This window comes from Acromyrmex echinatior, chromosome 14 (genome assembly GCF_024713525.1).
Source record: "Acromyrmex echinatior isolate Ae372 chromosome 14, ASM2471352v2, whole genome shotgun sequence".
NCBI classification, from domain to species: Eukaryota; Metazoa; Arthropoda; class Insecta; order Hymenoptera; family Formicidae; genus Acromyrmex; species Acromyrmex echinatior.
In genome coordinates this window covers 10502641-10521779 of record NC_141865.1, presented here as the reverse complement: position 1 = coordinate 10521779, position 19139 = coordinate 10502641, and the positions used below count along the sequence as shown (strand labels likewise).

Below are 19139 nucleotides of genomic sequence, written 5' to 3'. Positions count from 1 at the left end.
CACAAGTAAATTATAATCTAGGATTATACATAAAATTTTCAAGTACCAAGTTAATCTTATTAAAAAAAAAAACTGCCATAACAACATCAACATATCTATAATGAAATGGAATATTAAATTAATATATAAAATTAAAAATCAAAAAACTGCTTTTCAAATCTTGCAAAACCATATCAGCGACTATAAGAGAGAGATTAGAGTCCATTGGAATCCCGAAGCTCTATAAAATTATCTATATAATAATATATAAAAATATAATAATTATCTATCAAACTTAAAAAACGATTCCAAAACAAGTTTGATCGCTGAAAAATTCATCTTTAAGGACCTTGTTTATCAAATGAAATTTTATTTTAAAAGTTAATAAGAAGTTTAATTCATTCGTGACATAATTTAATAGCAGGTTTAATATTCTCCTTCTTTTTACGTTAAGGCCTCTGGTCTGTGTTATACCTCTCTCATATTATTTTTATTAATATTATATTAATATTATATTTATGAATAATAACTACTTCACGATAAGTTATGAAGATGAAGAGTTTGCAGAGCAGACGTAAAAAACTCAGTCGCGACAAAAGAATTTAACCCATTCTGATTGTTACCGTTGGCCCACGCCGATCTTCTCATTCATACCATTTAATATTTTGACTGCAAAGAAAAATATTACGTTATGTGTCTCTTATTAACAAATTGTTTAAACAAAAATTTCATACAAAAATTATAATTTTTTATTCTGTAGAACATCTTAAGCCTTAACATTAACAATAAGTTTGTAATCTAATTATAACATGTATATAAGACACGTGTTATTAAAATAAATAAATACGTAAATATAACATATATTGATAATCCATATGACCCGAATGCTAAATAACATATAATTGGCACGCTAAAGCACGCGTGAAGTCGATAGAAGGTCAAAGTCTTCCCACGTGGTCACGTTTAATCCGCACAGCGACCAATTTGTTAAGTTGGTAGCAACGAGGGGGACTATCTGAAAGGGAACAAGGCGCGGTCGCCAGGGCGCAAGGAACAGAGATGGTCGGAGGAAAATCCTCCCTAAATGGAGGGGATAACAGACGTATCTTACTGCCTATAGTGTCTGTTGATTCACAGTGCTCGCCAGTAATGAACGCGTCGTACGGAAACGTGGATCGTAGGAACGCGTACGCGGAGTTCAGTTTCTAAAACAGTTATCAATTTGTTATTTTTTTTTGCTCTTGTATCTAGAATAGATTAATTCTTTATATGCTTCGATATCAACATTGTAAGAAGCTTATGCCTTCTGCAGCTTATTGAATAACAAGTTTTTATTACAAATATTAAGAGGTAAGTTATAAAGGAGAAAGAACACTTTCAGATCATTTTGAACATCATGTTGAACACAGAAATCAGGAAATGTAGTATAATGTAATTATAAAAGAAGTTTCGATAAGAACTCGATAAACATTGCGCGCAAGTAATATCATGCAATTATATGTTTTTATTTCGTAGCGTAACGTACTAACGCTCTATAGAAAAGAAAATTTAATTGAGAAATAAATGCGCGATAAGAAATATAGTCTAAAATTATAATTCGCAATTTACATTAAAGATTCCGTGAAAATTTATTTATCAAGGTTACAGATAACTATATATTAATTGCATTGTTTTGAACTTTGCTTATTATTAGATCTGAGTAATATTAAGTTCTTTAGCATATAATAATTTCTAATTACTTTAACTATATATTTCTAAAAAGTTTGATCTCAATTATTTTTTTATTTTAAAATATCTAGTCTTATAATTAAATGCAAAATCGCGACCATTAAAAACATTAATTTCATGCTAATTATTTATTGATGTTCGTTTGTGATAAAAGACTATTAGAAAAAATGTTTGTTAATCGAAGTAGTACTTAATAGTTTTATTGTTAAATCGAAGTAGTACTTAATAACACAATAAAGTACAATAAAGTCTAATAATTGATATTTAATATAAATAAAACATCTTTAAATAATAGCAATTACTTTTTTGCTAGTTAAGAAATAAATTGTAATTATAGTTCTGTCATGAGGTAAAAAAAAAACACTTTGTTCGTAGAAAAAGATTTAAGAGATATTAATTCGCAGTATAATAAATATTTATATATTATATCTACTATTTTATTATTAATTGTAAATGCTATAGGAAAACTAATTTACATTTCTTGGCATAAATCATTCAAAACTAATAGTAAAATGAAAGTATAATATGTATCTATTAGTGTGTAATATACATCTATTAACATTTCTTAAATCTTTCTCTACGATTAAGATGTTTTACTTAATAGCACAATTACAATTACAATTCATTTTATTTTAATTGCTCTTAGAAATATAATTTAAAATTATTCATGAAAACTGTGCTTTATATTGAAAACGTTAACATTATTGCAAAAGCAAGATGTATTGACGCAATAAAAGATGAACCTTAGATAACCTTGTATAATCAGTATATACAATATTAAAAAAATTATACAATACTATATCAAATGTAAGTGATATTTTTCTTAATTTTGTAATATAAATAATAAAATGCATAATTTAATCGAACAATTTAATCAATCAAAAAATATCAATTGGTAATTTTTCATCCAGTATTGTGCCAGTATATTTTTTTAATGTTGCTTAATATGTTTTATTGTAAAGTTAGTTTACATAGTAAACTTTACAATAAATAATAGAAATAATTTACCAATGTGCAACATATGTATGTATTTTTATATATTTTTGAAATTTGTAATGAAAATAAAATATTTGTATATGATTACATCGGCAATAATTACATTTTTGTTGTTCGATAAAAAACATCATGTCTAATTTGCATTTAAATTAACGAAACAAATTTTTTTTTGTATCGCATGATTTAGCATTAATCAGCCATAATCTCTTTGCACTTATTCAATCTGTCTGCAGATTTCAATTTATTTCAATTCATGTAATTATTATTAGAAGTAATGATTACGTAAAAACTGTCCTATTATGTAAAAGGATTAATAAAAGCAAAGAATAAGCATAAGAATAATATTTAATATTCTGTGGACTTACTAACGGACTGGACTTATAAACATGTTTTATATATATATATAAAACATACAATGAAGAATCAAAATTCTATAAAAAGCATTTAATATTTCTTTTGATACTTTTACGCTGACTAATCAAATTTTATTATTTTTTTCTCTTCTGGAAATGCAAATCTTTTTGTTCTCTCTTTTTCTTTATCAATTTATTTATATGTTAAAATATATATTTTAATATATATATATATATATATATATATATATATATATATAATTATATATTTATATATATTTTTATTATATATTATATATATTTTAACATAAAAAGAAAGGTGTATACATATAAATAGAATCATTTTTTCGCGAAATAATAGATTATAAAACAGATCAACTATTTCTTTTTCATTTGATGCCACTAATAATTTATTTGACGTTACTTTGTCTACTACATTTTTTGTTCCGATTTCTAAAATCAGTATCACGTAATCGGTTCTTATTTTAAAATCATGTCTGAAAATGCTAATATAGTTCTTTTGATTTATGATATCTTAAGATTATCTACCTGAGATTGTCTACAGCCATAAATATAAGAATCGACTATGAACATTGGCCTACAAGTTCTTAGAATGCTCACAAATATCTCGCATTCAATACATGTAAATTCACGTGTCTGTGCGTGCCGATATCTATGTATTCCTAGTCGTCTCGGAAATTCCATTGGCTTAAAGAAACGCATCACGCACACGCAATATTAATACACATGATTATACACATATACACGTGCGACTGCGACGTAAACTCGTCGCTGACTGGTAGATTAGATACGTTTTATCTTACAGACTCTGAAGCTAACTCGAGACGCGGAGAGTGAGACAAGTGATTAACAAGAGCCGAACGCTCGAGTTCAGGGTGCACATGCTGAAGAGACGAGGATCGGTGCATGTGGAGATACACGCGTCACTATGAGGCCGTGGATGAACAAATCGCTTAGCTTTGGAATCCTAGGGCTATTCCTGATAGCCCTTGGTAATTCCTTCTGTTTCTTGTGGCCAACAGTTTTTCATCAAATTCTTCAAAAAGTGAGTGTAGACGATGACTAATTATTTTCATCTGTAATCTGTGTTCATCTGTGACAACACATTCTCATATTTTTTCTCATTTTATAAAACAATTTGTAACATCAAACAAGATTTATAACGTGGCATCTACAATGAGATTTTAAAACGTGAAATTTAATCTTTAAGATTAAGCTGCAAGAAATTGATCAATCATGATCAAATATGAGGAGAATAATTGGCTATGATTGGTCAATTTCTTACGACTTAAGGCTTACGCTTAAGTTTTACGCCTTGAAATCTCATTGTAGAAGTCGTTTAACACATTCTCGCTTTCTCGGTCGTGCCACATTGAATCAGTGCGTTTACTTTCCAGATCGATTTCAACTCTTTTTTTTTATAAGAACTTGAAACGGATTTCTACGATAATTCGTATGTAAAATATTCTTCTTCTTTCTTATGTTAAACTATCGGCTTAAGTTACATCTCATATACTTGTGGTACTTTTATATTACAAAATATTTACAATTAATAATCTAATCTCGCTTATCTCAGTAATACGATACGTAATCTGTCTGTCCATGTCATCAAATTATTTAAAAAGAAAAATGTTTAAAAAAACAATCGTTGAAGTCATAATTCAAACAAGATTCAAATAATACTTGTAAATAAAAAGTTCAATCTGATGATTTAAACTATAATATTAACAAGGCTCTTATATCAATTCAAAAATATTGAATTAACAGGCTATTCGAGCTGCGCTGGATATTATTTGTGAAACTTTGTTAATATAATGATAATTGATTACTATTAATAGATATGTTTCGATCTTTTTAACTTGATTACTTTCAGTGATTTTTTTCTTATTAATTCTATTAAATACTTAAATGATGTTTACATCCCCAGACTTTCTTAAATACATAATGATAAAATGAATTATTATATAGATATTATATATAGATATTATGTAAAATTTACGTCAAAAAATCATTGGATTTTCATCTTCAAGTATTGTCTAAATTTTGTCAAAATTTATGAACTTACGACTTCATAACCGATTGCTTTTTGAAACTATTTTTCTTCTTAACTTTGATTCGACGATATGAACAGGCAGATATATTATAAATTTATGAATTACAGCATTATTATTCTAATTTCCTTCGAGCTCTTCGTGTATGCAGATAACGTAATTTTTCTCAAATCATTTCACCTATTCGATGCTTTAGTAACCTATTCCGTTCTGCTTTGAATACAGATTTAAAATCTATTGCCGAATGGTCCACTAATAATGCCTTGCATCTAAATCCTTCTAAATCATCTTTGTCATGATTGTCGGTTACTAAACATTGTTATGTCGCATTCAATCCTTCGATATTTCTCTTAATTCTATTCCAATTCTTCACTCCTCCTCTATTAAGATTCGTAGTATCCATGTTGACTCTTCATGGTAATTCGAGTCACATGTGGTCGTCAAGTGGCTGCTAATGCTCGTTTACGTCTTCTTTAGTCCCTTCGCCACATCTTTTCTTGCTCTCAAAAACTCCTCACTTCTCAATTACTTCTTATTTCTCTATTTGATTACGCTGATATCATTTACGTTCCAGCTCTTAATCAATTTCTGCTAAATCGTGTACAACATATCCAAAATTTCCAAAATTCTTGCGACGTCTCCTTCAGTTGAACTCTAAACATCATTCCTCTTTTAACCCTTTTGTCACCAGATACCAAGATTACTTATCCTTTCTCATATATCGGTCCACTAAATTCCGTGCCGCTTTTTTCTACACCTCTGTCAAATATTTTAATTCTCTTCCTGATTCAATAAAAACCTCTCCCTTTCTTTCCTCCTTTCGTTTCGCTGCCTCGCGTTTCATCGCGTCACTCACAGTATTTAAACGAGACTGATGTAATTAGTGTGTTTGCAGGTGTATGCACGTGTGTGTATGTGTGTGTATGATTTCAGCTATTGGTTTACCTCTTATTGCATTATTGTCTTATTCTGGTTTTGTTAGTAGGCTTTTGTACCAGCAATTTTGCTGACGCCTAATCATTTGCAAGCTACTATTGTCTATTGTATTTATGTTTATGTTAACTATAGTCTAATGTTTATGTCTATTACTCTGTTAACATGTAGTCTTTTTCATATAGCTTTGCAATAAACTAAATTAAACATTTTTTAAAATTTAAAAATTAATTCAATTTTCTATCACTTGCTATTTGTGGCTCTGAGATTACTTGTCGTTCCAAAAAGAAGCCTTTAAATATATTCATTGCATATAATAATGATTGATCACAAAAATAAAAAAAATCTTATTCATAAGTATAAGAAATAAGATATCATCATTCATTTGTTCATTTTTATTTTATATCATTGCAAGTTAATATCTGGCCTTTTATGCCTTCTTTATCATTTCGTTTTGCCCAATGTATTAAATTTTGTATCTGAAGTAAATGTATTTACAATAAATTACATATATAAAGTTATTACTCCAACATCTAACTTCGACAGTAATTGGCACTTCCTCTTAATTGATGTTAATTAAAATCTTTATTTTTAGCAAAATGACAATCCTGAAACTTGTTGATTTTTAAACTGATGATTAATTACACTTATCGAGCTTTTCTCAAGAAGGAATAACACGTACGTTGCGTGTTTTTCATCCATAGTGGAAAATAAGCCACATTTATGTATTAAATGCGCAAATATCATGCCGCATGAGTGTCGTTTGCGATAAATAAAATCACTCGTTGAACTGATCCACATACTATGCGTTTAGAGACTGGACGCTTGCCTCGGCGCTAGTACCAACCCGATTGGAAAAGTGGCCGATTGTCCCATTAATTGGTATTTCTCTGTGTCGCGGCACATTGCAACAGTTCCATTTCACGCCACTGGCATTATCGCGCGCGAATAATATTAGTATTGATAAAAGTAAGGACACACATACCATATCACGTGTCTCCTTTTGTTTTCCTTTCTAAACCTTTCATACAATCAACACGACCTGAAGATTAATTACTAACAGCTGCGCAAATAATACATTCTTATTCAAGAAACAGTTGCTAGCAAAAATCCGATACTTATCGCATTTCGTATTATAATTTACAATTGATTAGTAAGTAACTAATTTCAAATATAAAATTATCTTTTGCTATTATGATTGTTACAATCACGAGAGTTTTTCTTCCTGTCAATTATGAGAATAAATTGTAAATTGTAGGTGCATAATTAATGTGTGACCAATTTAGTGTTTTCAGTAATTTTTTTACTACTGTTCATACACAATAATACGTAGTATAAATTATTTTTTTTTGCGTTGTTATGATCGCGTGGCTAGCTATAGTATAAACTAACAACTGTTGCGTGTGTTCATTAACTGTAAAACGCGATCTGAATAGTTATTTAAGTGCCACTTTATAAGGAAATCATTTATGCATTGTCAACATTGCATATTGTACAATCAGCGAAACGTCATCAAATTATAAAGTGATGATAACAATTATTGTTATTGGCTAATTATTTTTTTACTTCCGCTAAATATTTCTTTGTATCTCTAGGAATTGGCTCTCTCGCCGACTTCCAAAAGCTTTGAGATGTGGAAGGATACCAGCAACCTCCCGCCTTTATTTATGAAGGTATATCTCTTTAACTGGACCAATCCGGAGGAATTGAACATAAAAAAACCGCATTTCAATCAAGTTGGACCTTATTATTTCAGGTAAGACTTTAAATGCAAACGAACAATTTTCATTATTAAGCTTTACGAAATCGTGGCATAAAAAAAAACATAAAATAAGAACGTATAATACATTCTCTTCTCTATGTCATGTGTATCAACGAGAAGACAAAATTAACTCCTTCAATAAGACTCACTAGTAACTTTTACTTGTATGTGTTAATTTTCATGCAGAAAAATATATGAATATATTTCAATAATATTTATGAATGTAACGACAGAGAAGAGAGAGAAGAATCACTAACCTAGAAAATTTCAAGGCTCATGCGAAGCATAAGCCACTACAAATAAGGTAAAATTATAATTACACTGTTTGTGTCAATGCATCTTGATTATATTAATTTTGATTATAAACAGAATATTTCAAAATTAATGCTTTAAAAATTGTGCATTCTAGCTTAAGCGCCGAATTGACTTCTTTTTGCGCATTTAATTATTTATTATTCAATCATGACATAATTTTTATACTCAATCATGGCGCTTAACGTGTCAAAAATGAAATGGCTGAAATTTAAATAAAACTGATTAATCTTAAGGCGAAATAACTTTATTGCATTTATTATAAAAATTAATTATAAATTAAAATTAGACCGACGAGAATAAATCAAATAATAGACAATAATATCACATTTTCGATCAGCAAATTTTAGTAATCAATAAAACTAAATGGAAATTTTTGCAAATACATTATTTCAGTTTTATAAACTGCGCGTCAATATGGATATCGTCGGATTTGAAACACAGTTAACTGAAGGTAAACATAAATTATTATAAATTAAGATTGATCGTTCCTCTGAATGATAATACTAATAAATAGCTTAAAAAACTACTAAATAATTGCAAAAAATATTACCTTAGGCTGAAATAAATATTGCTCATTAGCATCAATATGAAAAAGACATTTAATCAACAAAATTTATGATAATTATTTTAGCTTCAATTCAATTGAATTCAACTTGTGAAAACGATTTAAATTCAATAAATCGTATCGGTAGGCAATTTATAAAATTATTATAAAATAATATATATATATTTGCAAAAATTTGCATTTAATATTGAGTACTTGATCAACAGAATTATTTCTATTAATTAGTAAATCATAGTTTAAAAAAATATATAATAAAAATGTTATTAATTTCGACATTACAAAAAATTATAATTGCAATCACTGTTTTCATTTAAATCGGTAGTCGCATAATAAACAATAATTTTTATGCGACTACAAATGAAAATAGTGCTTGCAATTTATAATTTTGTAAAATTAATAACAAAATTAATAACATTCTTATTATATATATTTTTTAATTATAATTTACTAATAGAAATAATCTTGTTGTTAATCAAAGCGGATTTTAGTGCTTAATACTAAATGCAAATTTCTGCAAATATATTATTTTAATTTAGATTACAATTGCGGTATCCTATTTATGAGCAAAATTAATATGATTAACACGTATTGACACAATATTATCTATTTTATGATAAATAAGTTGCATTTAATAAACAAATATCTTAATGATCATAACTAGCATATTAATTAGTACTATAAGGAAAGATCTAAATCTAAAAGAAGAGTCATATGGAGAAATCTGATAAAAGAAAAGTCATATGGAGAAATCTGACTTCATATGCAAAATGTAATAAATGTCATGTTATTCTGATCAGACTATGAAATTACAACACGATAACGAATCTAATAATGACAATGAATGAGAAATAGTTAACCTCATTGTATTGATGTCTTAATGTATAAAAAAATACCAATCACGTACGACGCGTAGGCGAGTCTATATGAAGTAATTGACTAATTAATTACTTTCTTCTCGACCGTAATAACATGTGTTTTGCGATTCTTCAATAAGTACCATATAGATATGTTCCCTTATTCGCGTATCCTTGATTCGACTAGTTTACCTTAAAATACTTTTGCGTTAAAACTAGTATGTAGAACACCGGTGTAAAAACGATTCGAGATATGAGTCATTTCGCAACTTTCGTTTTCCAACAACACCTCACGCGTCTTTTAAAGGCACACTTGACGGAAAAGTAAAAGTGAAAAAACAGCAGCCAAAGAACTCGTGCTGCTAGTCGACAATTTCAGTTTTTTGTACTACTTACTACCAACGCGAGTCCTGATTGGCCACTGCTCTTCTGCTTTTTATTTTTTCATCAAGGTATGAACGCGCAAAAACATAAAGAGCGTAAAAGTTGTAATCATAAATTGGATTAAAATCCTGTGTAACTGAAACTCTTAAGTTTCTTTAAATTTCGACACTCAATTATTAAATATCATTGTCATCATTGACGAAATTTGAAAAAATTTAGAGTTTCAGTTACACGATTGAATTTCGATCAAGTTTGTAATTGCAACTTTTCTAAATTAATAGAATTATGACTAACGAAATATAAAATCATGCACATAATTATTTGGAGATATAATGGTCATCAATTCCAGATAAACAATTAAACTAATTTTATTATCATATTACCGCCCAAAATGAAATTCTCCCCTTCCAAATTCTTCTTCTACAATGCTGCTTCCGTTCCTAATTTTGTGTTGGTAATATAAAGATTGCGGCTTTGACAATAAGAGAGCATTAGGTATAGTCATTATCATTACATACCTACGTCCTGTATGGGGGCAATTGGCCCCGTTAATATTAATAAGCAATATATATAGGTCAGATATCTGAGTTGCGATTGAATAATCAACCTCAGAATTAGCAGCAACCAATTATGTATCAATTAAAATGAAGCAGAAAATATATATATTGTTTAATTTGCATATAAATAAAATTACTGTACTATAAAAAGTGCAGTGTTTAAAATGCTTACATTTAAAAGATATTTCCCAAAACAAATGTTTAATAAAAGATGTTTCAGTTTTAAACATTTCCGTATTTTAAATCATAAAGTTTTAATTTATTTTAATATTTATAAAATGTTAAAAAGTTTTTTTTTCTTAAACGAAAAAAAATGTTTTATGATAGTTGAACGTCTATTTCTTTTGCATAACAAAGAATAAAATATCTTATCAATATTAATCATTTACGAAAGAAAAACATTTTGAAATACAAGACGTTGTATTTGCTAAAAAGTGTTTTGGTATATCAAAACATGAGAGATGACGAACTGGAAGATTTTTTTTTAAGAAAATTCGGCTCACCTGTATATGTGGCCAGCAAAACAAGCAAATTTAATAAAATAAAATTAATTAGTTTTTATAAAAATTAAACATTATCTAAAATAAAATAGCTTTTGGCTTTGGCTTTTTCATCTAAACGCAAGAAACGTTTAAGAATCAAACATTATTTAAAGTAAAACAGCTTTTAGCGTTTTCAATTTAAAACATTTTTTAAAACTCTAAACAACTTCATGTGTTTTAAAATAATATATACTTCAAAAAATTAAATACCTGCGATTAAGACGCTTTTCAAAAACACTTTTTAGCGTTTTGTGTGTCCATTTAAAACTAAAACATTTTTAAGTATTTGAAAACGGAAATAAGAAATACAATATTTTAATATCTTAAAATTAAACATCTTCTTTTATGAAAAATTTGAACGTTTATATTAGTGTTTCATTAATGTTATCCGCTTCTAATTCATAAATTTAAGAATAATGCTTGACAACTACAAAGAATCTCTTGACCGTACGAAATTAAAAAAGAATGGAAGAAATTGTTAATGCAATTATGAAATGCAGGGAAATAAGGCAAAAGGACCATATCCAATTTAATCACGAGAACAAAACTGTCAGCTATTTTCAACGACGAATATGGTATTACGATGCGGAGCGAAGCAATGGAAGTCTTAGCGACATCATCACTAATTTGGACCCCGTCACTGTAGTAAGTTACTTTATTATATCTTTTATCGCGTGCTTAGTAACAATAATTGGAATTCACAATAACAATATAAGCAAAAAAATCGTACGTGAAACAATTGAGTAACAATACAACCATATATAGGAAGATGTAACTGGATTTCCCGGCTTTTTAATTCTTATTATGTAGCACGAATTTTTTTCGTAGTCATGAAAAAATTTATGTAACATCAAATATACATCTAAAAATAATTTCTATCTCTATAAACAACTAATCTCTGAAAACAACTTGCAAAAGCATGTTACGTTATATCACAAGATGTATACATCACTTTGCGATAAAAATTAAATAAATAAATCAAGATCAACATCTTGATATATCAACATATAACTTGAAAATCACTGGATTATAGAAGGTTAAATTCCGTCCTGATATGAAAATAAAAAATAATCAATTCAAGAAGAATCAGAAATATTAAATATATTTATTTTCTTTATTACAGTCAGCAGCGCACAAAGTTAGATATTGGGAAATCGACTGGCAGAAGTCGCTGTCCTTTCTCTTAAGTAGTACTAATCGACGATACTACACTAGTAAAACAGTGGATGAATTGCTGTTTACAGGCTATCCTGATTCTCTATTCACTATGAGCAAAATAATGCCATTAGACGACATTCCGATGGTTGATCGTTTCGGATGGTTCTATACGGTACGTTTACTAATAAAACATGTTCTTTTTTCTTAACGTTTCATTCAGTCAGCAAGGACAACTTATTAGTGTGTGCAATATATTAAATACACATATATGTGTGTGTGTGTGTGTGTCGAATATCACGAATTAAATTAAATTTTTAATAATTTAATGCTCAACCAGGTATCAGAAAGATGTGCTGAGAAACTGAAAATCAATCTAATTAATTTATTAATATCAAGCAAATAGTTCGTGGAACATTTGAGTTACATAGTACTAAATAATAGCGTTATAGTCGATGGTAGAGTATTTGTAACCAGGCTTAAATTGATAATGAATGGAGATCACATATAGGTCGCGCCGCGCAGTGAATAAAACGTCCGAAGATACATTATGAAAAAACGTCCGAAGATACTTTATACTGATTTTATTATATTGATGTTAGTAGTCTATAAAAATTATAGTTAATTAGTAGGAAAAGGCATATCTCTAAAGGCATATCTTTAAGAGTGAAGTAGCCACGATTATATTGTTGAAGCAACTGATTGTGCAAATAATGATAACACGCATCGCTCACATGAGAAACAAATTATCGCTTTGGTGTTAATAAAAGTATTAAAGGAAAATAGACAAAAACATGTTCCATTGCATATATCAAAAATTATTAATTAAAAAAAATATTAATTCGCATAAGGCCGATTGTTCCATCTTCGGATATAATTTATCCAATGGATAAAGAAAAGAATAAAAGAGTAAGAAGCATAAGAGAGTTAGTTAGTGAGTTGAAGTTTATCAAAAGATGGAAAAATCCAATATAAATCATAAGTACCTTCTCAGATATAAATAGAATCACAAACATATAAAAAAGAATACTTCGCAATTTATTGTTATGTCTTAATTATACAGAAAAATAACAGCATCACGGATGGATACTTAAATATGGAAACGGGAGAGGATGATATCAGCCAGTTGGGTATCCTAAGAAAATGGCATTACAAGGATACGACGAAATTTTTCAAGAGCCCTTGTAACGTTATTGAAGGCAGCGCGGGTGAATTTTGGCCGCCTAATAGAGCAAAAGATAAGATTACTTTGTTCAGCATAGATTTATGTCGGTTAGTTGAAAAATATTATCAAATTTATAGACTAACTTTGCTTTTATTTATGTGTTGTCAAACAATATTTAACGAAAGATCAAGATTTTATTTTTATGAATTTAAATGTTGAGGCAATTAGTCCTAGTTTCGTTGCATAAATAATATCATAATTATAGGATCTTGAAGTAAAAGATAATCACAGCAAATACCATAAATTTTTGAATTAAAATATTAAATCGTTAATAAGATGTCTAATATTTTTAACTAAAGCAGTATAGACAATATTTTTCTCTATTTATTAAACACAATTTTATGACATAGTTATATTTAATTGATCAATCTATTTTCACTTGTTAATTAGCTTCACCGCAGAGTAAAAGTAATCTCTCCATTCTTGCATTTGTTATCCTGTTATAACTACCCTAATAAATTTTAAGTAGTGCCAAAATTTATATTGTGCATTAAATTCTTGATCTTATTTTTTCTGTTTTTTTTTTTTTTTTTTACAATTTCTTAGTCCGGTCACCTACGAATACGAGGGAACGGTATCTCATTTTGGCGTCGAAGGTTATCGATACACCATTGACAAGAAGACCCTAGGAAACGATACTAGGCGACGTTATCCTCACGAGCAAGCGAAATATTTTGAAAGGACCACAACAACCGAAGACTTTTTTGCAGCTGAGCATTTGTCGGAGATGGGATACACTACGACCACCGAAAGTGTTTTTGACAACGACCTTTCATCCGAGAAAGATACGGATGAATACTCGGATGATGATCCGGATGTTATTAACATGGGTCATTGCTACTGCAATGGCGAATGCATGCCGTCGGGTCTAATGAATGTGACCGCGTGCCGTTTCGGTGCGCCAGCTTTCATCAGTCTACCTCATTTTTACAAGGGTGATCCTGTGCTCCTCGACCAAATCGAAGGACTACATCCTAATGACAAGGATCATAGCTTCACCATAACTTTGGAACCCGTAAGTGGCAATCTAGCAAATCGTTTTTACAGCGCGAACGAATAAATCGCCGCGATAGAAATAACGGCGGTTAGTCAACCCCGTGCTCTATTGCCAAGATACTAATTTTACTATCGCGTTTCATCCGGTCTATCGAGGATGTGGCGCTGCCACGATAATATGCGCTATTGAGAAAGCAATCGTGTTGAATTATTCGCATAGCTTCGTGTTAAAGCGGCTGCAGACGACATGGCCAATATACGTCAATTTGATTCGCTGATTTACATCAGAGTCGATTTTTTTTTGCTTGAAATTAAAATGTGTCGGTATTCACGCTCATTATCATTCCTGTTCCTCTACTTCATTACTGTTTTATCATAATGATGCGCGATGCTCGGGCTCATAAATAACATAGTCCGAAATCGTTAAAAGTTTTTTAACTCGTATTTTTCACTATGTGAAACTACTTTAAAAGTATATATAGGTGTTTTCGATTTCAAGCCAAAAAAACCGAGTGGACATTTATGTAGATAATTAGGCATGCGTGTGTATAATATTTACTAATACAGGCCATACCATCCAGAATCGCCTTTATATAACATTTCGACATTTAATAAATTGCAGATGACAGGAATTCCATTAGAAGTAATAGCTAGACTTCAAGTTAATTTTCTTCTGCAACCATCAGAGACTATAACGTAAGTATAGAAATAATTCACAAAAATCGATAATAAAAAACAATATTAAGAACATATATATTAGTAATTCAAGATTGAATTATTTAAAATAATGAAGATCCAGCTTTGACCGTAATAGGCATTTTTCTAGTATTGATAATAAAAAACTCAATAATTTATAAGAAATCTAGTAACATATCTGATCTTATCTACATGGAAAGAAAACAGTTTTGCTAAAATATTTAGCTACATTTAGCTGGAGATAATTCACAGAAAAGTAATGACATTCGTTAAAATTATTAAAGACATAATCATGTATCTTATCAAGAGAAAAACCGTAGAAAAACTGGTTTGGCTGAAATATCTAAATTAGAGAATCATAAAAAAAAAACGATAAAATATTCGAACGATAATATATTAAATTACAAAGACACATTGAGAAATACACACATTGAGAAAAATATCCAGGTTTTTTCCGATCATAATGATCGAAATTATCCTTTCAAAAAGTAATAAACGGCTATTTCCAATTATTTTGATCGGACAAAAAATTTGATTACATTTAATTGAAAATAAATTCATCGAAATGTCTGATAAAAAATATCTGTCCATTACCTTTTGAACGGACTATTCGATCACAATTTTTTTTACAAAAAAAATTTACTTATAAAAATGTGAATTACTTTTCCTCAACTTTCATATCAAGCACTGCTTTTATATTCTGAGAAATTTCACGGTCACGCACACTTCTTTTCGATACTGCAATGATTGCAGTTTATGCAGCCAAGAATAAGAATGAATGCGTAATATCAAATAGAGACACGTAATAAAAATCAAATAGATATTCGCGCTAGAGATACGTGCTCGCTTGATCTCAACATGAAAGTAATGTCATCAGCTTAAAAAGTCTATGGAAACAATTGCTAATCACCAACTATTCTGTGATTGACCGCCTTCCAATTGATTGGATATCAAACCTGATCAGATAAAACTCTCTTTTTATCCGTTCAAGTTTAATGTCCGATCAAGTTTTAGTTTTATCCGATGAAATTTTAACGGATAATCCTGAATCCGATCGAAATTAATCGGAGAAAGTACTAGGATGATTATTTCCGATCAAAAGCACTGGCACAGTGACATTTTTCTCAGTGCACGTATCTAATTTTATCCACACGGGAAGAACGGTGTTGCTAGAATATCTAAGCTAGATATACATTTAAAGTAAATTTTATTTAAATGCTAGAATGTCAAAATATGTTTGCAGTTTTGCTCATCGTGATTGAATTCCTTACATAATTATTTTGACAATCTAACAAAATTATTTTCAGATTTGTATATATATAAATTTTTAAATACTTGAGCAAAAAATTATTCTTGCTATGCAATTAAATAAAAAGAAAAACTGATTTGTTTAGAATCTTCAACAATGTACCCAAGATCTACATGCCAATGATTTGGTTCGAGCTGAAAGTACAAATTTCCGAGGAGATGGCTTCTAATTTAAAAAAATTACTAGCACTTCCAACTGTGATGCTAAGTATCGGCATAGCTATGATAGTCATCGGATTAGGTTTAATTGGTACTATATTGTTCCTACATTTCAAGAAGAAAAGACGTGCACCCACAACGGTATATATACGATTCTTAAAACTCTTTAATTATTTCTGTGATTGGAAGGAGAATATTTTGAAGAGCATTTTTACCACAACTTACATGTGCGATGTTTTATAGGATACCACGGAAAAGGCGGTAGACGAATCGTCTGACAAGAAAACGGAAATGATGTATATGGATAAAACAAGTAGCAATAATGAAGATCCTAACGTCAGAGGCGATCGTCGTTTGTATGCGAAACTGTACTGAACGTTTCTGCGAGAAGAATTTAAACTTCTCTGAAGCTATGTATGAAAATGTGCAATTGGGGATAGCAATTTGACACATAAAAAGGCTGCTGTAAGAAATTTACAAACTAAATTTTTATTATGTGTCTCAGCTCCACTATAACGGTTGGCGCACTATCCTAAAATATGTATATGTCTTACATTAGTAGCATGTAAGAAAGGAGAATATACATAAACAGAATATTTTATAAGTGCACATATGCATAGTCATAGGCAAATTCACATCAAATTTTTTTTATATGCACACATATATTAATGTATAATTAGCATTATAAATAATAATGCATGAAATGCCAAAAAAAAAAATTAAAAAACTCGTGTAATTATAATAATCGCAAATGTACATACGAATTAGCATATTGCATGCAGAGATAATTTTTTAAATATAAATGTGGCAGTTACGTAAAAGAAATTCAAGAATTTCAATCGATTCTAGCTCAGTAATAATAAATAATAAATTTCTATAATAAACGTACAAATAATATATAAATCTCTTTAATCGTATATTTGTTGAATTAAAATGTAAATTCTTTTAGACACATGTGTCTTGTATAACTGACAGATGAAGCATCTATAAATATTAAATCAAATATACGTAGAATAACTTTTTGAGAGAGATTAGTATAAATCATATATTTCATTTGCAAGAAATACTGATATGTTTTTCTCTTGCTCTTTCTCGCTCTGCGAATAAAAGACTCATGATCGTTACATTCCTTATATTACGTAATTCTACTCGAATGATATTAAATATTGTTTTTTATAAAATATCAATTTGGATGTACATTAAGACTGACGAAATCACGTGCGCCAATTGTGTAGCAAAGTTATTTTTTGCCTTGACTCAATAAACTATTTCTACACATAAGTTTAATTAAAACACGATTAAAAATTACAAATCAAATTGCAAATTTCGTTTTGCAATTTGATTTGTAATTTCAGCTATTCTGTTAATTTATTACAATGTTGAAACTGAAATTGCCTTGATCACAAACTGAAGATAATTACAAATTACTCTATTAGTTACGCCGAAATATAATTAACGCTGTGATTGAATGTAAACGAACAAAAGGATGAAAGAAAAGTTTTATAATGACAAAGTATGACACATACGAATTTATCTTTTGTTTGAGCGTAGATAATGTGAGACGTATCTCTATTAAATTTAGATTTTTAGATATTAATAGGCGCATGATCACAATCTACACAACGAACTATGTCAATATTTAAGTATATAGATGTACAAAATATACGTAATGTATAATACGTTATTGAATGTAATATGTATAATACGCTATTCTCGTATCAGAATATCGATGATGTGCCTTGATATTAATTATTATTATCCGAGTTCACATTCTACCTAGATAGAGATTTAGACGTTGTGAAATTTCGAGGTAATGTTTATGGCTTTCTCATACAAAGTGTAGATGTGATAAAATTAACATAAAAATTGTTTCATTTCTAGAATTAATTAAATCTATCAAATATATATTGTTAGCGATTTTTTTTCTCGTTATCACTCGTTATCATTACGCAACGTAGATTCAAAATTATATTATCTTTGTTATTTCTATAATGCCTCGCGCCATGAGTTATAAGTATGATGAAATTTGTGATAAGTGTTATTTATACAAAAAAATAGTCATTTACAAGTGCCAATAATGTTTAGAATAAGCATTATATATTCAACCTAAGAGTTGCAACAGATGTTTATCAATCCTAACATGACTTTAGATAAATACAATCAACAGAATATATATAAAATATATAAAAGTATATTATGTGTTTCATGTCTAAATACATTTGCCGCTTGTGGGCAATTTTTTACTCTATATTTCAATAAAAAAAATCTATATTATTTTCATAATATTAAACGATTTTCTACGATTCATACATAACATTACACATAATAAAGCAGATGTTCACACAAAAAAAGTATTTTTTAATAAGTAATATCAACATCAATATTCTTAATTCTTAAGGGTCCTCTACATAGAAGTCGTGGAAGACGATCGTGGAGTCTTAAGTCGTGGAAAACCAATTAATCACAATCAAATATAAGGAGAATACTCGATTAGAATTGATCAGAGTTTTCTACGACTTAAATTACGACTGTCTATGACTTCTATGTAGAGGACCCTTAA

At 29.1% G+C, this 19139-nt stretch overlaps 1 protein-coding gene across 1 annotated transcript; it reads left to right on the top strand.

Annotated features, from left to right (window-relative positions):
* Positions 1 to 1088: 1088 nt before the first annotated feature.
* LOC105146538 (protein croquemort) lies at positions 1089 to 18930 on the top strand. Its single transcript, XM_011056862.2, has 10 exons — positions 1089 to 1329; positions 3883 to 4122; positions 7657 to 7817; positions 11541 to 11685; positions 12164 to 12370; positions 13259 to 13467; positions 13967 to 14435; positions 15039 to 15112; positions 16507 to 16720; positions 16823 to 18930. Exons 2-10 carry the CDS (start codon positions 4006 to 4008, stop codon positions 16952 to 16954), a joined length of 1728 nt encoding a protein of 575 aa, XP_011055164.1. The 5' UTR covers positions 1089 to 1329; positions 3883 to 4005; the 3' UTR covers positions 16955 to 18930.
* The last annotated feature ends 209 nt before the right edge of the window (positions 18931 to 19139 follow it).